The 22,716-nt window shown below is 41.0% G+C and overlaps 1 protein-coding gene across 4 annotated transcripts in view; it reads right to left on the minus strand.

Moving 5' to 3' along the window:
- phldb2b (pleckstrin homology-like domain, family B, member 2b) overlaps positions 1–22,716 on the minus strand; it is a 132,126-nt gene that overhangs the window by 49,509 nt on the left and 59,901 nt on the right. For all 4 annotated transcript variants that reach the window (XM_034165913.1, XM_034165919.1, XM_034165905.1 and 1 more), the window contains 6 exons: positions 19,795–19,914; positions 14,116–14,300; positions 12,643–13,869; positions 5,358–5,735; positions 3,900–4,061; positions 3,366–3,503 (listed from right to left, as the gene is read on the minus strand). In XM_034165913.1, the coding sequence (XP_034021804.1) occupies positions 3,366–3,503; positions 3,900–4,061; positions 5,358–5,735; positions 12,643–13,869; positions 14,116–14,300; positions 19,795–19,914 (2,210 nt within the window). The remainder of the gene's footprint in view (positions 1–3,365; positions 3,504–3,899; positions 4,062–5,357; positions 5,736–12,642; positions 13,870–14,115; positions 14,301–19,794; positions 19,915–22,716) is intronic.

Below are 22,716 nucleotides of genomic sequence, written 5' to 3' on the forward strand. Positions count from 1 at the left end.
CAGGGAATACTGCTAAGTCTTCAATTTCCATACCATAAGTCAGAACAAGATCTAAGATATGATTAAAGTGCTGGGTGGACTCATTTACATTTTGAGCAAAGCCAATTGAGTCTAATAATAGATTAAATGCAGTGCTGAGGCTGTCATTCTCAGCATCTGTGTGGATGTTAAAATCGCCCACTATAATTATCTTATCTGAGCTAAGCACTAAGTCAAACAAAAGGTCTGAAAATTCACAGAGAAACTCACAGTAACGACCAGGTGGACGATAGATAATAACAAATAAAACTGGTTTTTGCGACTTCCAATTTGGATGGACAAGACTAAGAGTCAAGCTTTCAAATGAATTAAAGCTCTGTCTGGGTTTTTGATTAATTAATAAGATGGAATGGAAGATTGCTGCTAATCCTCCGCCTCGGCCCGTGCTACGAGCATTCTGGCAGTTAGTGTGACTCGGGGGTGTTGACTCATTTAAACTAACATATTCATCCTGCTGTAACCAGGTTTCTGTAAGGCAGAATAAATCAATATGTTCATCAATTATTATATCATTTACTAACAGGGACTTAGAAGAGAGAGACCTAATGTTTAATAGACCACATTTAACTGTTTTAGTCTGTGGTGCAGTTGAAGGTGCTATATTATTTGGAATATAGGTGCTATATATTATTATTTATTATATTATGCAGTTGAGTCACTGGACTTTTGGTTTGCTTTGTTTCAGTCTACGGTAAACTGGAGAGATGTTTTCTGCCACTTAATGCCATATTTATTTCCATATTCAAGATGTTCAAGTCCACCTCACGCCCACCATTAAGACCACAGCCAATGACTCTCTTGGATTGATCATAAGAACACTCTAGAATAAAATCAGTAGGATATTGTCCTCTACCAATCAACTGCAATGTAAGAGTTGGTTCCTCCTGCAACAGCTCTTCATTTTTAAAAAGCAGACTAATGCACGTACATGCACACAATTCCACACTTGTGCCCATAACCGCATACACCCGACATCTTGTCAGCATATTATCATGTATTTATTATAAATACTATTGTTCCTGAGAGTGATTACATTTCATCCTCCCAACATACACACAGTATTTTTTTTACTTGTTTTGCTGGTGCTGCAACTTACATTTAGAAGTGACTTGTGTATGAAAAAAATACTGCGTTATCATCTATGACCACAAGACAGCAGAGTCCACACGTGACAAACTGCTCATATGGACTGTTCTGAAAGAAGGTGACAGAAATGCACCATTAAGCTGGATGCCAACAGCTGTAAAATATGACCAAGCTCTGAATGAGAAGGGCATGCTGGGTCTTCAAGAACCAGTGAAATTAATAAATCATGATCTCAAACCGAAATGTCATGCTCTTGAATAAAGCAAGGGAGTATAACTTTCATACTACTCGACACTCCAATTGTTGAACTATGTGGGAGAACATCAAGCAGGACAGCTAGGCTAAGGTAAGGTTAACTATTATGTATTAAAAAAAACTAAAGCGTTACTATGCTTAATTAGCTTATTAGAGACCCAGGACCTGGTCCAAGATAAGCGGTTGAAGATGAGTGAGAGTGATTACACTTTGTGTAAAATGCAAGTGTGCCTCACTAAAGAGTCACTAAACAGATAAAAATGTCTGTCCAGTGACTGTATTGAAAGACGCAGTTTACTTGAGCTATTGGTGTCTTGTACAATAACATCAATTTGCCTGTTACTTCTGCTCGCTCCCGCTGTGTTTGCATTTTAAACAAATAATGTGCCAATTCATTTTGCTTCTTGTTACATGAAGCAGTAGCACCATGTTTCCAAAATAACTTACAACGGCTACAACATATAACTCTTTCTTTTCAATTACGCATTTTTGGACGGGTGCAACTTACATTCCAGAAAATACGGACTATCGTATTAGCCCAAATATAAGACTGGGGCTTGTTTCCATAAAATATGCAAAATGCAGTGTCATCTCATAATCGCAGATGATACTTTTACATGTTAGGATTGAAACACACCAAATGTGTTGCTGGTATGTGGCGACTGCTGTTGATTTGAAATTTGGTGGGCAATGTAACTGGTTATTGCATGGGCACCACCTGCAAGAGGAAAGTATCCCGTAAGCATTCCAGTCATGTGACGTGAGTCATGGCTGCCACGTCCATCTGGAGACTCAGGTTGGTGTCAACTTGTCAATATGTAATAAGAGTGCACCAACCAAAAATATGACAGAGACATTATCTACAGACATTTATATATAATACCAGCAACAGTAATTAACAGTTTACACCTGAGAAAGAGGTCACAGACATGAAAGATTTTCAAAACCATTTCAGGGATTGAAAAAAGTCACATGGGCCGCTACCAGTCACATTTCTGGTTGCCATTTTTCTGAATGCTCCGCAAACATACCCACAAAGAGTTCTCTGACCCACAGCATCGGAATTATTCTAAAAAAGGAAAAGCTGCTGGTTCAGATGGTATGGCTATATTTTATAAAAATGTTTTAAAATTTTATGTCATACCATATTCAACACAATATGTTCTTCAGAGAGGTGCTGCCAGCTAACTTCCTATAAACTCAGTGGAATGCACTGGCTAACAAAATAAATAAATAAAACTTTGAGAGCCCTGTAAAAACACTTCCAAAAACAATTACTTCACAAAAGAGAGAGTGTGTGGCCATTATCAAAGACAACTGATGTTTGTAGCAGTCCTATAACAGAAATGCAGCTCAAATGCTGCCTGGTGTAAACACGCATGTGAGCCACGGCAGTTGAGTGGCTCAGCCGCCATGAGTACACAACACAGCGAGTGTAAAACAGGAGCTACACACAGCAACAACACTAAACTAATATATATGAACTTTTCATCGACACACGGACACACATTCACTTGGCCACATGTGGTTGTTTTACTGCCGTGTATTTGTGTACAATGACTTTACATGGTGCCTGCTATACAATCAGCGGGATTAGCGAATGTGTATTTGGAGCGGATACCACATGAGACAGATCAACAAGTACGGTTTGGTCACATCGCTCGTGTTTTCAACTGTGCACAGACACTTTTTCAAATGTGCATGGATCATGTCCAATGTGTATTTCAATACACTGGGGTATTAAGGATTTTAAAGTGCAGACATGTACCTTAATAGCAAGACTTTTTCTCTTTTTCCATGAGTTAATGTGTTTGTCTTGTCTGATTACAATTGTCACATTGAAACTTTACAGGAAAGATGCTGATATAAACACTTCAGCCTTACCTTTCATATCGCTGGGTCGGTCTTTATGAATGTCTGAAAATGATCCCTCTTTGCTGTCATGTGACAGATTGACACTCTTTTTAAAAGTGTTTGTTCAATACCTTTTCTTTTTCCTGCTGGGATTTTGTCTCTAGGTCAGCCATTCTGTTGTGAAGCGTTTCCAAAGCATCTTTTTCCTGCTGGAGGGCCGCAACCTCCGACTCCTGCTCAGCCTCCACTAGAGCTCGCTCAACCTCCACCTACACACACACACACACACACACACACACACACACACACACACACACACACACACACACACACACACACACACACACAGTGTAAACGGCTTATTTCTGCAACTTTTCTTAATCATTTCTCTCAAACTGTAAAATCTTCATTTGTCCGTTCACCGTTCTTACATGTATCAGTCCACTGTCCAAAAACCAGTTCAACAAATCAGTTTGTCATTGTTTAACAGTTCCAAACAGTCCTTTTATTGTAATACATATACGTAATACCACTAAACCGCTGAAATACAACTTTAGCAGTTCAGTTTTTCAGCAGCAGCAACACCGAGTTTGTCTTTCCAAAAGACGATCCTCATGAAAATAAACTGTTCGGTCGGGCAGTCTGTGGTAAAGTCATGTTTCTACCTCGCGGGACGATTCCTCCATCTGGTTGTCCAGCTCTTTGATTTTTTGCTCCAGCTCCTCCATGTTGTTCAGCACCTGGATCCTCTCCTCTTCCACGCGCCTCACGTCCTGCTCCGAAGGACTCATTTCCTGGACCCGTCGACAAGCCGCATCATCTAGAATCTAATGAGAACATCATTAGCAGAGTCACTGGTTAAACTACAGAATAGTCAAGAGTTGTTTCAATAATTATTAGTTGCATAACCAATAACAACTTCACCACATCTATTGCTATTGCTATTGCACCATCATGTGGTCACTAGATTGAACTACAAATGCTTTGAGTGGAACTCGGGACAGACGTAGCAGCTCAACATCAAGAACAAAGGACAGTTTAGGTCATGCAGAATACGATAACATGTAGCATTTTTGCTATATTCTCAATTTGTTTACCATATTGCACACATAACCTGGAAAATTAAATATGAACGCGTACCTGGAGAATCTGGGGTTTTTTTCACCTTTAGTGTGATATCAGTTTCCACTGTAGTCGGCAGTTGATTAGTTTGTATTGGTTTCTGTTTAGCGCCTTCGGGTGACGCATGTTGACACTATATAAATAAGTTGAACTGAAAGCCATTAAAACTGTGTTGTAGTTTATAAAGTTGTTTTAATCGTGTGAAATAAAATGAAAAATTAAGAGTATCTTTGATTATTTTAGATATCTGTGTGTGTGTGTGTCGGGGGGGGAGGGGGGCGAGGGGCACAATGTAGTCTAGTGGGGGTATGAACTGATGTATCCTAAATGAAGTATAAACTTGACAAACCCAGAACATAGCTGGGGTGTAATATAGGCTAGCCCACTTCACCCCAGGCAGTCTGAGTCGGGGAAATATATCTTTGGTCGGGAGGGTTACCTTGGGCTCTTACACTGGTCTTCTGAATGTATTAATGTATTTCACACATTAATTTGACCCACTCAGTTGAGTTATGGCAATTATTTTTTCAGCAGTAGATTCCAAAGACCTCACAGCTGAATCAAACAATTACAAAAAAGTAATTATTTACTAATATAAGCAACAGGTTGATCGTTGTCATTGGTGTGCCACAGTAGCCAACACTCAAGGTTTTTGAAATGAACAATATCACCACCTGGTGGACATTTACAATTATTGCAGGTACAATAGCGTTTCATCAAGAGCTCTAATACTTGTATACTTTCAAAGTTTAGGTTCTCTCAGATTTTTCAACCACGTTCCCATTTAGACTCTCCGAGGTCCTTTCTAAAAGTATGTTAGCATTTTTTTAAACATCATTTAAGCACATTAACAATAACCTTAATTATAAATCATCAAAATAACAGCAACAAATGACTGCACATTCACACCCCAAAGTCAGACACAAATGCGTGTGTTTCAGCATAAAATAGACATTTGCACACTGCAAAAAGTGTCTGGATAAATATCTTTTCTCTGATACCTCAGTGGTCCTCGGTGGACGCGGAGAAGGTGAGAGACCGGAGCTTCTCAGGCTAACAGCTGGCGATTCTGCTCTGATTTCTCGATGACTGCTGCTTTGTCTCTGATATAAGTCATCATCGTAGAACCCATTTTCTGATCCAGCAAAGGCGATGTGTCCAATCGCTGCATTTCCATTAATGAAGGAAGAATCCGAAAAGACAGACTCTGGCGCATCGTCGTCGTTGTCATCGTTCAACTGAAGCTTCTCAAGCTCCCGGTTGATCTTTTGGAGGTCGGCCACAGCAGCAGCAGGGCTTGTAGTCGTGCCATCTCCGTCCCTCTCAGTCCGACCAAGCTCTGAACACAAAGACAAGATGGTCTCCAGCCGCTGACGCTCCTGAAATAAGAGCAAAGTTCCGATGAGCATAGACAACACATGAAAAAAATAACAGTAATACTGTTGCTGGCATAGGTAGTACAAAGAGATGCAAATGAAGCAAACTGTGGACAAACATTTCACAACTTTTCCAAGGTAACTATAAGCATTAACACAGCAGCAAATACGTACATGCATGTGCTTTAAAAGCTACGAAGACTCACAGTTGTGTCCCAATAAATTAACTCAACGGTACCATGAAGATGAAAATCAAAATGCCAATAATCTGGTTACCTGTGCATGCATCGCTGACCTTTGATCCTCTTTAAAATGACTTCATTTAGGCCAAAACACACTCAGTGCCATCCTTCAACTGTTGCACATCATCTATTTTTTTCATCAAGACTGTTTGACCTGAAAATCTTCACAGCAGGAGTTGCACTTGTCCCAAAGTGAAGCTATAAAAGGCGGGTGGGGGGTATGGAAGCTGACCAGGGTCTAAATACTCTCCTGTAAGTTCAGGAGTAACTGAAGGGAGGAAGGAGGTGGACATATCACACTGTACAAGTGTAAGTACACAATGTTAAAAAAAGAAAAAAAAGAGAAAGAGAAGATGATGAGGAGGTGGACAGCCGTTAGTGCTGAAACATGAACCTTTCTAATGATTCTTGCTTCAGAAAGGGAAGCGGAGCAGGTGTCGTGTGAAAAATGGTGTGAATGAACAGGATGACACATCTAGACAAGAAAATGTATCCCCTTTAAGACAGCAATAAAATTCAATATTAAGAATCCGCACTTAAGTAGAAGCGGCAGCACAGTGGCTTAGTGGTTAGCACTGTTGCCTCACTGCGAGAAGGTCATGGGTTCAATTCCCACCTGCTGTGGCCTTTCTGTGTGGAGATTGCATGCTCTCACCGTGTTTGCGCGGGTGTCGTTTTTGTCGTTCGTTTTTCCTCCCACATCCAAAGACATGCAGGTTAGGTGGATTGGAATCTTTAAAATTGTCCGTAGGTGTGCGAGTGGGTGTGAATGTGTTTGTTTCAAGCCTTCGCAGTTGCACTGAGAAGTGGAAAATGTATTTATTTTAACACAAGACCTGGATCTTGCAAGTGGTTTATATTTTTAAATGAGATGTTAAAAATGATTTGTAAAAATAGATTTGGTTCGTTTTTCAGTCAGAAAGTTTTTGCATGCACGATTAGTTTAAGTACTGATGGAAATTTGGAAACCCTGCAACTATTTTTATTTTGGCACCTTTTGGCTGTGATAAACTGTGAAAAATATGCATTTGAAATTGACCAGTGGCTCATAGGGTTCAGAAAACTCAACACAAAACAGAAATATTTCTAGGAGATGTTTTGTAGCTGGGATGCACGAGACAAATTTATACACAAGAATGAAATAAAGTGTTTTTGTACTGTACACTTTAAATAGAAATGTGTTTCATGCTGACCACACCCCTCATTATTATTTATTTATTATTATTATTTTTAGGGTGTCTGTCTCTCTCCATCTACAGTCACATCAGCCACAAGCGACAGCAAGCAACAGATGCAAAAAGGCAACTTGCCATTTATTTTCAATCAGAGTGACTGTTTTGCAGCAGCAAGAGGCCACGGTCGCTCTGCCGCCAGCTAGGCAGAGCCAAAGCAGACCAGAAATCTGTTTTATGCAGATGCTAATAAACGCAACACGGTGACTGCCAGCCCGAGTGAATAAGTAGTGTGACATCAGCTGGTTGTTCGCTCGAACAAAATAATCCAAGATGGCAGAATACACTCCAAAACAGCATATTTCTGTATAAATCTAACATGTTTGTCATATATAGAATAGAGCCTTTATTGTCATTGCACATATATAAATACAACGAAACTTGTCCTCTGCATTTAACCCATTCTAATGACAGACACAATCCAACCACTAGTACAGTTCAGCACCTGGGGACCAACTCCAGATGTAGAGATGCTGCCTTGGTCAGGGGCAGAGAAAGAAGCAGACCCGAAATAAGTGTGTTTTTGATAGTGGGAGGAAACGAGACACCCACACAGACACGGGGAGAATGTGCAAACTCCACGCAGAAAGGCCGGGAATCGATCCCATGACCTTCTTGCTGTGAGGCAGCAGTGCTAACCACTAAGCCACCCTATATTTTGTAAAAAGTAGCAAGAAATAAATACTTCTAAAGTCTTAGCACAAACAGGAGTGCAGAACTTTAAAACGATCTATTTCAGGCCTGCTTACAGCAGGGTTGTTTCCACAAGCACAGGCACAGAATTGGGAATTTGACAGTATTTAACCCTCAAGCGACCAAGCTATTTTATCGACGAATATGATTAAGTTATTTATGACCCCACTGACTTTACAGTGGAATGCGTCTCTATATAAATGATTGTTTTTAGGGTTCTTCATATTTATTTCACTCTCTGATGTATTTGTCCATCATCCTTTTCATCCTCACTCTGACCATCAAGAATCAGTCTCAGTGCTCGTGCAGCTGTAAATCTCACTATTCTAAGTCTGCTGCTTCCTTACAAAACAGTACAATAAAATGATTAGAGTTGGCAAATTACAATACCATCTGAAAGTATAATGTGGAAAATCTCATAGATCTTCCCAGGGTCATAAGTGACCGCACACAAGTTCAGATTGTACCTTCCGCACGGATCGGCCGATCCTTGCAAACTTCTATGAACAAATGCAGGACAAATACATGGACTGCATTTATATAGCACTTTTCCATCTGCATCAGACGCACAAAGCACTTTACAATTATGCCTCACATTCACCCCGATGTCAGGGTGCTGCCATACAAGGCGCTCACTACACACCGGGAGCAATAGGGGATTAAAGGCCTTGCCCAAGGGCCCTTAGTGATTTTCCAGTCAGGTGGGGATTTGAACCCAGGATCTTCTGGACTCAAGTCCAACACCTTAACCACTAGACCATCACTTCCCCTAGATTGACAACTTCACAGTAGGAAACTTTTTCCCATTCAAATTAGAAAAATGTGCACAAATATATATACCCATGGTCATAAATGACCCCACTCCGTCGCTTGAGGGTTAATATGCTCATGGTGCCTGTCGTTGTCCTTGGGCAAGACACTTTTAATCTGGCTTGTCCCAGTCCATCCAGTTGTAAATGGGTGTCAGCCTTGGCCGGGCAAGTAACCTGCGTCAGAGGTTACTTGCACAGATTCTCATTCGCTTCACGCTACAGAATCCAGAGAAAACTCTGGCACCACTGGGCCTCATGGCCTATAGATTAAAAATGATTTTGCACAATATGACCCCTTTAAAAACCGTAGCAAAAAAGACAGACACTGTGGGAAACAGTCCAGGTCTCACTGAACAAGTTAATGTATTTCATCTTTGTTGTTACTAATGAGATCAGTGTCGGGCTTCACGCAAACAAATGTCCACAGACCTCACCTCATACATCTTTGAATGATGTGCACTTTTCCTATGCTACCACTAGAGGGTAGACTAAGCAAAGACATTCTGTGTAATCGTTTCCAAACAGAGCCAAAACCACACACACACACACACACACACACACACACACATAAAAAGTGTAGAGTAGAAATACCAATTATAGTCTTAAATGCAGTTCAAATAGAAAAACACTTTAGCAACATATTTTTTTATTTAATGAGATTTACCAACTGAACACATCCTAAATATGGTAGATATAAAAATCTTGCATAAACCTGAGCAATGTAGTGCAGTTTGGGTCAAAGCCAATCCACCCAAACCTGATTAATTACGTCTGCTGACTGACCTGCCTCAGTAACACATGAAACGAGCAAAGGCAGGTGCTGTCCAGGAGCACGGTTGGAGACCTTCTGAATTAGGTCATTTGTTTTGTGCAGTAGCCAAAAGGTGAGTTTTAAGGCTGAGAGATGTTTTATAACTGTGGTCATGATCCTCAGTCGAGTGGCCAAGGAGCCACACTGTCATAGTGAACTGCGTTCTTTCACTGTGAAGGGGTATTGACCCAAAACTGACCATCAAGGGTACTACATGCTTCCAGTTACAGAATGAGGTTCTAAAGCGACATCTTACCTGCTAAGCAAACTTACAAATTATTTTCTTTTAAATGATTTGGAGCAATGGTTAGGTTTAGGATCGAAACTAGGGCGAGAATTTCATTTCTCTGAAATGCATAAAAATTTGGAAATGTGAACAATACTCCCAAATCCAGCTTTGCACACTTCCGTAAGTCTTGGGCAGGAGCAGAATTATAATTTGTCCTCAAAATACAATTTGTGTGCTTGCAAGTTCAAAAGGCAAGAAAAGGGATTTGATAGAGAGGTAAGATTGTATGTATCTTATTTCTAGGAGTTATTATCTTGTAAATGATGGGGACAAATTGCACATATTTTGAGGTTGTATATCTAATGTTCATAAAATGCTAAATATTTGGCCTTTTTCCACAGAAAAAAACGGCGGTAATGGGGATAATCTTGGCTATGCATCTCACACGAGTACACCCAACTTCAATGAATATTTACTGAGTTACGTGTAAATATGGGGCCACGATTTTGCCACAAGTTGTGGACAAAACTACTATATTCCAATGAACCTAAATTGCTAAATACGTATTTCTCCTTTTTCCATGAGGGAAAACTGGAATAATGTTTAACATCTATGTATTTCTGATGTGGAGGCCCAGCTGGTTTCAGTGGAAAAACCGTTGGTGTGCCTATCATGTTTTCTTCCCTCATGCAAAACAGCTGCTGCAAACTCGGTGGGTTCATGTCTGCTTGAACTTATCAAACGTTCCCTTATTTCCAGCTCTTCCATTATTGTGAATCCACTTGTTTGGAAGGATTGCATTCTTAGGAAAAACAAAGAACTTCACGTGTTTATGCATGAGATGGTTATTAAACCATCCAGGGAGACAAGTAATCCCCGGTGTCGCCGTCTGAACGGTCCCCCTTAAAAATTGGCCCACCTTGCCTTCACTGTGCATGCGTCATTTGGGACCACAGCAGCTCGTCTGAGTCTGACTCTCTGAGTCTGACTCTCTTCACCAAAGCGATCAAAAGGAATAATGTGATTATTAACCACCAGATGACAAGGTAAAACCTCTTAAATCATTCTAAAGTCAGTTTTAAGCTAAAACAAGGCCGTTTTAAGCAGAAACGAGGCGATAATTGGTGAGTCGCTATTGCCGCTTTGAAATGACGGAGGCGCAGTGAATGCAGCAGCAGCAGCTCGCCTTGCTGCAGCGCTCTGATTGCTTCCTCTGTCTTTTACGATGAAATAATGCTGAATTTATGTGGAAAAGATTCTTGTACAAAAGCTTCAGATATCTGTCGCTGAGATAGCTGATGACTGGAGTGCAGTTTGAAGCAGAAACGAGGTGATAATCCATGAACCGTGGCCAACGCACAGAAATGATGCATGCGCAGTGAAGGCGGGGGGGACCGATTTTTAGGGGGGACCGTTCAGTTGGCGACACCGGCATTCTGAGCCTTTTGTTTACTTTCTGAAGATGTCTGTGCATCCACAGCAGGCATGCATTTCCCACAATCCCCTGCGTGACCAAAATCCAATATGGCGGGCGTGCATTCCCCTTTTCTTTGTGAAGAGTGAGTGTAGTAACACTGCATTTCCATACATATGTGCAAACACCCAGGGGCTGACTCTGGGTTGAAAGTACATTAGAAAAGAGATACATAGTGCAGTGCTGAAAAAATTGAATGCTGAGCTCAGAACAATGGAGAGAAATGGAGAGAAGAATCAAATGGTCATGATAAACATGTATTTTGTGTGTTTATCCACCTGCTACACCGTAGCAGCACTCTTTAATCTTCCTGGTTTCTCTAAGCCACATTTGACTCTTGTGTTCTGAGGCCTTTCACTGGCCCGAACCACACTGGGTGGACCTCCAGATGACAGATATAAACACGCACACACCACACAGATGTGCACAGTCCAAGCACGGGGTTAAGAATAGCATGTTAGCACGGGCTACATGCCAGCGGCATCTGCCTAGTGGTGAAAGTTATTCTGTGTGGGTGTGTTGACCTCCATGTGAGAGGTCGGGAGAAAAGAGGTTAGTGTGAAGGGAGGCATTCCTACACTTACGTCTCTTCTTGCATGTTTGTGTAACTACACACACACAGTTGCATTTCCACCAGCTCAATGTAACAGACTTTCCAAACTGTAGCAACCTTTACCTTATCTGTCCAACTATGGGTCTGTTGAGTGGTAGGACCAAACCATGGTCGTCCCTCAACCAAGCTCCCCCACCTCATGATCATATTAAATAAGAAATAATAATGCAAGAACTCTGAATCCCTTCTAAATTCTAAAATGTTTCCATTTTGATCAAGTTTATTACAAATTAAAACTTCTGAACAGAATAAGAGGTCAATCCTGGAGGACCAGCAGGCCCCTACAAATTTGTAGAGTCAGAGGACAGGTATTTTGGAATCTAACTTCCCCTAATATGACCTAGACAAAGTAGATCAAGGTCAGTACTCCCTGAACTCATAAGAGTTTTGTGAGATGAGCTTATATCTAAAATATCTTGGGTCTGCAACAACTTGGTATGTAGTAATGAAACGGTGAATGCCAAGAACAAAGGCAAACACAGATGGAATCCATACCTACGACAATGTGGCAGCAGGAGCTAATAAGCAGTATGACGTCCATGCCACATGGTGCCCACTGTTGAGTTACATATCGATCCTGTTATAGCCCACTCAGGTTGCATGAAAAGTTACACAAGCTGTGTTCTTATTCCAGGATCCAGACAGGGGTCTCACAGGGTCTAAATATAAGGATGTACTTTGCACTTTTTGTAGTCTATGGTGTCATTAGAGCAAATTATATTTTTTTAACAAGATTATTGTGAATAATTTATGAACTTTTGTAAAAAAAAAAAAAAAAAAAGAGAAGCCAATCTCCAAGCTCACCAGTCTTTCCACCTCCTGCTCACGGAGCCTCTCATCTCTCTGGCGTTGGTGGTAGTCGCTCAGTTCCTCCTTCCCGCTTAGAGAGCTGATACTCCCCCTTCTTTCCCTGAACCCTCCTGGTGGCATTACTCCTGCTTTTCCAAACGACTGTCTCCTCTCACCCAACCCCACCCCAGACTCCAGGCCACTTTTCCCAAAGGAGGCCTTTCTCTCTCCAAGTCCAACTCCTAGGGTCAGCTCTAAACCTGCTCCATGCCTCTCAGAGTCTCTGTCACTCAAAGACATTTCCACACTTGGCACATCTGCATGGTTCACTACCCTTTTTGTTTCTGGTGGACTAGAACTTGTGGAGCTGACAGAACCTACTGAGCTTGTGGAGGTAAGGCTGAGCTTTTTGGCAATACGAGGAGAAGAGGAGCCCCCTGCTCTGGATGGGATGGTCACATCAGGTGGGGCGGATGTGGACAAGCTGGTACTGGAAAGTATTTTAGGGGAAGAAAGAGAGATGGACACAACACCATCTCCCTGACTTGAGGTCTGGGCTTGATTCCTGGTGAAGACTTGCTGGCTTGTGTTAGTAGAGTTGTGGTTGAGGTCAGTGCTGGAGTTTTGGCTGCAGCTGCTATTGTTGTTGCAAAGATCTTTGTTGAATTTATAACTGCCAGTAATACCAGACCGTTGAGGGGGCAACTTTGACAAGGTCACCAATGTATTGTTGTTGTCACGGGGAGACGGTGAGGAACAAAGACGTGGCAGCGAGCGGCTGTGCCCACCTCCCATCAGCCCACTCAGCGAACCTGCTGAGTATTTCCTGGTTCGATTACTGGGTGAAGGCTCTTGGTTTCCATAGTTACGTCGTCCAAGCCGTGGACTGGAGGGCATGCTGGCTGGACCCCCTGTTGATGGGCTGCAGGATGAGGAACAGGATGAAGAAGGAGTAGAGACGAGGAACCTGTCGCAACTGGCAATAGATGCTGATGAGCCCCCACCACTCCATGTGGACAGTAACGAAGAGGAGTCTGAGCTGTTCAGCCAGCGGCTATCATTGAGGCCGGCGGGGCTGCGGTGGGCCAGAGATGAAGAAGGATCAGAACGTCGGGAAGGGGAAAGCGAGACAGTAGATTTTGTTGATAAAGGTGGACGGTCTGAGCCATAGAAACGTCTTGCTTGTTCCCGATAAGATGACAAGGATGTACTGGAGGTCGCGTTCGGTGTAGTGGGAGGAGACTGAAAGATACAAAGGAACAACTAATTAGAAACAGGAAATAGGCAAACAAAAACTAATTTACAGTTTGATTTGCTTCATATCATAAAAAAAACAGCATAATAAGTGAGGCCTGGTTTGTGATGTTGAGTCACTTTATGGAAATTCACCATTAAACTCTGGCCTTTGAAATACAACAAGACCCGTGAGAAATGTTTCCCCATTAAAGCCAAACATTAAAAACTTTAGTGAAGCTAAATGACTCCTGCCTGTGTTACGCTGAAGTAGGACGGGTTAGCATTTCCATTAGCTCTCAGGCTGTTTTCTAAGGCAATCTTCTTGCGCTGCAGGGTGTCCATTAAATCCCGTAGTTCGGAGGCTGATCGCATGCCTCTCGCACTGCTGGTCCCACCTACCACTGCATGGCTATAGTCACTACTAAACTTCAGGTAATCTGGAGGTGGAGGAGAGAACAAACACATGGAGAAAAAAAATAGTTAACTGGAAAGTGCAGATACACAAACATGTACGAATAGGTGTAGTGTAACGATAGACACAATGTGTAAAGATTTATGGAAGATGGACAAGAGTGGAAAATAGAGTAATACTAAATCAAGTGCTTTGATAATTAATACATAGTGTGGGACCCATAGTGCAGCAGATAGGTCAAATGATTGTGCATTTTTGTGACTAAAGCATGAAATTTGGCACACGTATTCTAAATTAACTAATGCTTATTTTCAGATGTGGAGGCATCCTGGAGCTGACCTCTAATGACCTACAGGGGTCAATGAAGAATTACACAGGGGTCAAAATTTAAAAGTGTTCCAATCATGGTGAAAGGTATATCATATTATTTGTCTGATCATAAAGATTCCAAAAAGGTATAGTTTAGACAATCCTTGACTAAATGTTATGTAGTTACGGGGTAAAAACAGACAAAGGTCAATTCAGTTTGTACAAGAGTCAAAAGTTAAAGTTTCTCCAGTTTTGGTAAAATGTGGTGGCAATTATTGGTTGAGCTAATATGATTAATAAAAGGGAATAGTTTTGACTGTGCAGAATGCTTGGTCTCCAAAGTAAAGGTCAAACAGGGTTGATAGCCATTGGATTTTATGACAATCTGATCACTATATATGACAGATGGTCCAAAGTATTCCTTTTTAAAACCCCATTAATTTAATTACTTAATTTAGAATATGTGTGCCAAATTTGGTGCTTTAGTCACAAAATATCCAATAGTTATGGAAATTTTTAGCAAAGCTGCACCACTACGATTTTTTCCTCTCTTTAGGTTGTGCAAAACTGAGATGAGAGCTCATGAAGAAGACAAGAGAAACAAACAAAAAAAAAAGAAAGAAAATTTGAGAGAGTGCAGATTAAGTTATTCAGAGATGGTCCTTCTGGCAGAACATCCAGAATACTGTATCTACAATTGACAGCAAATCGCTCAGAATAGAAAGCAAGCACGCAACAAGCATTGGTGCACTCCAAGGCAAATACTTGAAGCTGGACTCGAGTGCAGTCCTTTAGTATGGGTTTTGTGGAAATGAAAATAAAAAAAAAAAAAAAAAAAAATTCTGGAACTCCCTCAAGACCCCCCCCCCAAACACACACTACACCACCCTTCCCAAAAGGCTTGTATTTCATACTATTTGTGCAAAGTAGTGGTCTTTTTTTAAAACTTCAACTGAGCCAGTAATTCTTTGACATAATTAACTCAGCAATGTCAGCCAAAACCTATTTCTCGTATTGGCTAAATCTCTCTTGGGTGGTACTGAAAGCTGCGGTGATCCTGTTCAAACACCTTAAGTTTTACCTTTTTGGTGCATCACCCCAAAATTCCTACCCCAATTGTACCTTGTCATCAAAAATGTAGTCAAACACACTTACCCAGGTAAAAAGCAGTATGTGTGAAACCTATTCAGTTTCTGTGTTTTTCTCGATCCATCTGTGTTTTTATGTGGAAAAGTAGCTATTAGAGTGTGTGAGGCTGAGACCACCCAGCGTTTAACTACTACACGCTGACATGCACATAAACATTCCTACAACTGACAGCCATGGCTCCACCTGAGACCAATGCATGAATGTGTATGTTCCATGTGCATGTCAAAATTTTATGTATTCAGCAGGTTTCCTGAGAATAATCAAATCACACTGCTGTGGTATGTCTGTACCCAAAGCTGGAGCAACAAACAATTTGATGTCCATTGAGGTACCTTTACACAGAGAAACAGGGGTATTATTTTTGAACCCAAAAGGTACATTTGTCAGACGAGTACCCTACAATGTATTGAAAAGGCCCTTAAGGTGATAACTGTGGACCTTTGTTGAACTTTAACAGTACACATTCTTTGCTGATCATGCTCAAAGGTACAGTACCCATACTGTGCTGGTGTACAGCTTTTGGGTCCATTCCCGCACTTTGATTTTTTACTGTGTACTCTAGTCCAGGAATAGAGGTATGTGAGAATGGATGCATTAAATGGAGTAAAGGAAAAGCTGTCTCGGATATTCTCCTCAGACCCTAGTTTAACATGTGAGTGCTGTGCAGAGTTCTAGCTAGGATAAAATTTTAGCGTAGTGGTAATGTCGAGGGAGCGAAGCGACCGTGGGTGGGGGGGAAGCTTTTGAAAATGCAAGCTAAAAATTGGCCATTCTAGGGCTACCCAAAGGGGAAAAGCCAGGTATGACAGCCCAAGTCCCTTCATCATGTCCAGAAGGCTGGGGAAGTTTGTTGAGTGGGCAATCTCATTCTGGGTTAGCCAGTACATGGCCCTCAGTGAGGCAGTCGGAGTAAGTGGACATTTTTAAGTCAAGACTTAAAACCTATTTTTTATTCTCTTTCTTATGAGTAATTTTTATTTTGTTATGATTTATTCTTTTACTTCTGTTTTTAATTAGGTATTTAAATTTTTTTTTTTATTTTTTTTTTATGTTGAACTGTTCTGTGTGAGGCACCTTGAGACGGCTTTTGTTGTAATTTGGCGCTTTATAAGCTGATTAAATTGAAATTGAACATTTTATTGAGTCTTAAAGTAAATAAATATGAAATTGGTTACTGGATCCTTAAACTCTGGACATAATAAACTCTACATGGTGGATCCTTGATCTCTGGACATAAACAGAAATAAAATCTGTTAGTTTTTGTCAAAAGCATTTCCTTTCAGACATTATTACTGGCATGAATGTCTTTCCACCTATGAGCCCTATGATATATACCTATGAGCTGCAGCTCTTGCAGCTGTGCTGCAGGTCAGGTTTATAAAGAATGCAGGACGTCTCATTTTGGGAGGAAAAAACATTTTAGTCGATTGTCGTTTATTGTCTGTATTCCAACGTTTGTAAGAGGTGTCATTTTATTTAAAGCGGCGATTCGTTTTGAAGTTATTAATTGTGAGCGGACTCTGTCTCGGCAAAGAGCTGCGCAGCGTTTGAAGTTGTGACAAAATGGAGGACGATTCTTGTTTCTCGACTGCAACAAGACAAGAGTCCCAGTTAGTGACTTTAATCCACACAAAAGTGACTCATGATATTTTAATGGCTTTCAGAGGGGTTAAGAAGCGGACTTACCACTTCTGAAGAGCTGCGAATCAAAGAGCCACGAGCCATTGAATCGAAGCAATGCTTCGATTCACACTTCAACCTGGAGCCGCACTGCAGAAACGGTTGATTACAGACGCTGTATTGAAAATAAGCGGTCCAAAATTATAGCGTAACGGGCTGTAACGCAAGTTTGAGCTAGCTAGAACACTGATGTGTACCACCGTCTAGCAGCTATCCACCAAAACTTTCACGTGAAATTTGCTAATATTTATCTAGGGATGCACCGATACCACTTTTTTCCAGACCGAGTACAAGTACATGCATTTTGGTACTTGTCGATACCAAATCCTGATACGAATACTTAATGATATTAAAGTTTTAAAGTGTCCATCAATAACTTTATTTATGTCTGTGGGCACTAAAAGCCTTTTTTGAAAATGTGAGAGGCAGATTCTTTTTGATGAAAAGAAGCTTCTCTGTGTTATCAGCTGTGAGACTGCTTCTGTTTTTATCTGCAATGTGTGACACTGAGCTTAGTGATAAAGAAAACTACACAGGGTTCTAGCTAGTGCAAACTTGCGTTACGGCCCTTTACGCTATAATTTTGGACCGTTACGCTTATTTTCAATACAGCGTCTGTAATCAACCGTTTCTGCAGCGCAACTCCAGTTTGAAGCGTGACTCGAAGCAATGCTTCGATTCAATGGCTCGTGGCTCTTTGATTCCCAGCTCTTCAGAAAAACGAATTGCATCTTTAAAAAAAAATGACACCTCTAACAAACGTTGCAATACAGACAATAAACTACAATTGACTAAAATGTTTTTTTCCTCCCAAAATGAAATGTCCTGCATTCTTTATAAACCTGACCTGCAGCACATCTGCAAGAGCTCAGCTCAGATATGGAAATACATTCATGCCAATAATAATGTCTGAAAGGAAATGCTTTTGACAAAAACTAACAGATTTTATTTCTGTTTATGTCCAGAGATCAAGGATCCACCATGTAGAGTTTATTATGTCCAGAGTTTAAGGATCCAGTAACCAATTTCATATTTATTTACTTTAGTAAAAAGTAAAGTAAGTCCCTTCGGCTGCCCCCTTGTTTGCACTTGGGGTCGCCACAGCAAATCCAAGGTGGATCTGCATGTTGAATTGGCACACTCAATAAAATGTTCAATTTCAATTTAATCAGCTTATAAAGTGCCAAATTACAACAAAAGCCGTCTCAAGGTGCCTCACACAGAACAATTCAACATAAAAAATTCAAATAAGTAAATAAAAAAAAAAAATTCAAATACCTAATTAAAAACAGAAGTAAAAGAATAAAACATAACAAAATAAAAACTACTCATAAGAAAGAGAATAAAAATAGGTTTTAAGTCTTGACTTAAAAATGTCCACGGACTCCGACTGCCTCACCGAGGGCCATGTACTGGCTAACCCAGAATGAGATTGCCCACTCAACAAACTTCCCCAGCCTTCTGGACATGATGAAGGGACTTTGGGTACCTTTGGGTACCCCTAGAATGGCCAATTTCTAGCTTGAATTTTCAAAAGCTTCCCCCCTTCCGCACCCCCCGTTGTGTCGCTCCCTCGACATTACCACTACGCTAAAATTTTATCCTAGCTGGAACCCTGCTACACCTTTAAGAAAGTGAGCATATACCTGACCCGGCTGTTATCCTGCACTTGGGAGCAATTCTAAAGAGTGTAGTTGATAGAAACAGTTCCACACCAGGCAGTCCTGCATTACTCATGTGCAGACAGAGCTTAACACAATGGAGAGAAACGCCGCAGCAGATGAAAGCCATAAGGTCGAGTTTTGCCTCCATACATGGGCAGATTTCCACACGAGGCCTGGCATGCATCAACGGTATCGTGGCCGTTCCGGTCTGTGCCTAGTTAGCGGTGCTCGGTGTGGGAGTCTTGCCTTTTAGTCATTGTGTGTTGGCAGTCTGAAGGATAACGGTAAAAATATTAGATGATTGTAACGGTACTTTTTGCTTGTGTGCAGCAGTGCCAGAGTGAGACGTTAATCGTTTAAAAAGGAGTAACACTTTCCATCTGCCTCTGAGTTTAAACAGAAAGAATTCCACACATTACAGCACATATGCAGAAACCTCACTCACACGTTAATCACTAAAGAGAGGACGGCAGAATCCAGCGGCAACACCGCAGCAGTACGAGAGAAAACGTTCTACAAAGCCAAATCAGAAAAAGTTGGGACAATATGGAAAATGCAAATAGGGTGCATTCTTGAAATGTCTTGTTTTGTGTGAACAGCAAACCTAAAATCTAGAATAGATCAACAAGTAAAAAGCAGGAAAAACTGGGAGGGGGAGCAGAGAGACAAGCAGTAGGTCAAAGCTGAGGGACAGAGTTTGTAGGTTTATATGTGTACCTGTGTTGTAAGCGAGAGCAGATACAGGACTCTTTTGTGGAAGCATGCTCTTCATTCTGCTCGCCTCTTCAGGATGGTTGAAGCGGAAGAAATAGGATTTACCCAGACACAGGGAATAACCTGGATGAAAAAAAAACCATACATACATACTGAGTAACATATCTGACCGAACGGTCCCCCTAAAAATTGGTTCCCCCCGATGATGCGGTTCACGGATTAACACCTCATTTCTGCTTCAAACTGCACTCCAGTCATCATCTAGCTCAGCGACAGATATCTGAAGCTTTTATACAACAATCAATTCCACATAAACTCAGCATTATTTCATCATAAAAGACGAAGGAAGCGATTAGAGCGCAGCAGTTACATGAGCTACTAGCTGCTGCGTTCACTGCGCATCCGTCAGTTCAAAGCGCCACAGAGTATCGCCTCGTTTCTGCTTAAAACTGATTTTAGAATGATTTAAGAGGTTTTACCTTGTCATCTGATAGTTAATAATCAGATTAATCCATTTGATCGGTTTGGGTGAAGAGAGCCCATCGCAAACGAGCTGCTGTGGTCCAAAATGACGCAAGCGCAGGGGAGGCAGGGCAGACCAATTTTTAGGGGGGGGCCCTTCGGTCTGTGACACTGGGAACAGTTACAGATCAGCAAGTAAAGATGAAACAACAGTAAACAAGAGCAATCAGAGATTTCTGATGTCCACCAAGGGTTGACGAGAACTCAAAATAAAAGATATGTGATTCACATCGCAACCCAGACTTTACCTTGATCCGCATTCCACAACACAATGCAAGAATTACAACCCCTGGCAAAAATTATGGAATCACCGGCCTCGGAGGATGTTCATTCAGTTGTTTAATTTTGTAGAAAAAAAGTAGATCACAGAAATGACATAAAACTAAAGTCATTTCAAATGGCAACTTTCTGGCTTTAAGAAACACTATAAGAAATCAGGAAAAAAAAATTGTGGCAGTCAGTAACGGTTACTTTTTTAGACCAAGCAGAGGGAAACAAATATGGAATCACTCAATTCTGAGGAATAAATTATGGAATCATGAAAAACAAAAGAACGCTCCAACACATCACTAGTATTTTGTTGCACCACCTCTGGCTTTTATAACAGCTTGCAGTCTCTGAGGCATGGACTTAATGAGTGACAAACAGTACTCTTCATCAATCTGGCTCCAACTTTCTCTGATTGCTGTTGCCAGAGCAGCTTTGCAGGTTGGAGCCTTGTCATGGACCATTTTCTTCAACTTCCACCAAAGATTTTCAATTGGATTAAGATCCGGACTATTTGCAGGCCATGACATTGACCCTATGTGTCTTTTTGCAAGGAATGTTTTCACATTTTTTGCTCTATGGCAAGATGCATTATCATCTTGAAAAATGATTTCATCATCCCCAAACATCCTTTCAATTGATGAGATAAGAAAAGTGTCCAAAATATCAACGTAAACTTGTGCATTTATTGATGATGTAATGACAGCCATCTCCCCAGTGCCTTTACCTGACATGCAGCCCCATATCATCAATGACTGTGGAAATTTACATGTTCTCTTCAGGCAGTCGTCTTTATAAATCTCATTGGAACGGCACCAAACAAAAGTTCCAGCATCATCACCTTGCCCAATGCAGATTCGAGATTCATCACTGAATATGACTTTCATCCAGTCATCCACAGTCCACAATTGCTTTTCCTTAGCCCATTGTAACCTTGTTTTTTCTGTTTAGGTGTTAATGATGGCTTTCGTTTAGCTTTTCTGTATGTAAATCCCATTTCCTTTAGGCGGTTTCTTACAGTTCGGTCACAGACGTTGACTCCAGTTTCCTCCCATTCGTTCCTCATTTGTTTTGTTGTGCATTTTCGATTTTTGAGACATATTGCTTTAAGTTTTCTGTCTTGACACTTTGATGTCTTCCTTGGTCTACCAGTATGTTTGCCTTTAACAACCTTCACATGTTGTTTGTATTTGGTCCAGAGTTTAGACACAGCTGACTGTGAACAACCAACATCTTTTGCAACATTGTGTGATGTTTACCCTCTTTTAAGAGTTTGATAATCCTCTCCTTTGTTTCAATTGACATCTCTCGTGTTGGAGCCATGATTCATGTCAGTCCACTTGGTGCAACAGCTCTCCAAGGTGTGATCACTCCGTTTTAGATGCAGACTAATGAGCAGATCTGATTTGATGCAGGTGTTAGTTTTGGGGATGAAAATTTACAGGGTGATTCCATAATTTATTCCTCAGAATTGAGTGAGTCCATATTTTTTTCCCTCTGCTTGGTGTAAAAAAGTAACCGTTACTGACTGCCACAATTTTTTTTCTTGATTTCTTATAGTGTTTCTTAAAGCCAGAAAGTTGCCATTTGAAATGACTTTAGTTTTGTGTCATGTCTGTGATCTGCTTTTTTTCTACAAAATTAAACAACTGAATGAACATCCTCCGAGGCCGGTGATTCCATAATTTTTGCCAGGGGTTGTACATACTGATCAAGAACGGTCTGACTGATCAACATACTGCAATCTGATATTTAATTCACAAAATGTTAAACCATGAGTCTTCCATGGCCTAATATCTATCTGTGGTGCAAATTTGGTGAGAATCTGTGAAGGAGTTTTGACATAATCCTTCAAAGCCTCTATAAAGTGAAATCTTGATCCAGAATCTGGATCCGGTGTCACAGACCAAATGGTCCCCCCCTAAAAATTGGTCCACCTTGCTTCACTGCGCATGCGTCATTTCGGACCACAGTAACACATCTGAGTTAGAGTCTCTTCACCCAAAGCGATCAAATGGATTAATGGAATTATTAACCATCAGATGATAAAGGTAAAACCTTTTAAATCATTCTGAAGTCAGTTTTAAGCAAAAACGAGGCAAAATTCTGTGACACTTTGAAATGACCGACACACAG

The sequence above is a fragment of the Thalassophryne amazonica genome, chromosome 1 (assembly GCF_902500255.1).
Source record: "Thalassophryne amazonica chromosome 1, fThaAma1.1, whole genome shotgun sequence".
NCBI lineage: Eukaryota > Metazoa > Chordata > Actinopteri > Batrachoidiformes > Batrachoididae > Thalassophryne > Thalassophryne amazonica.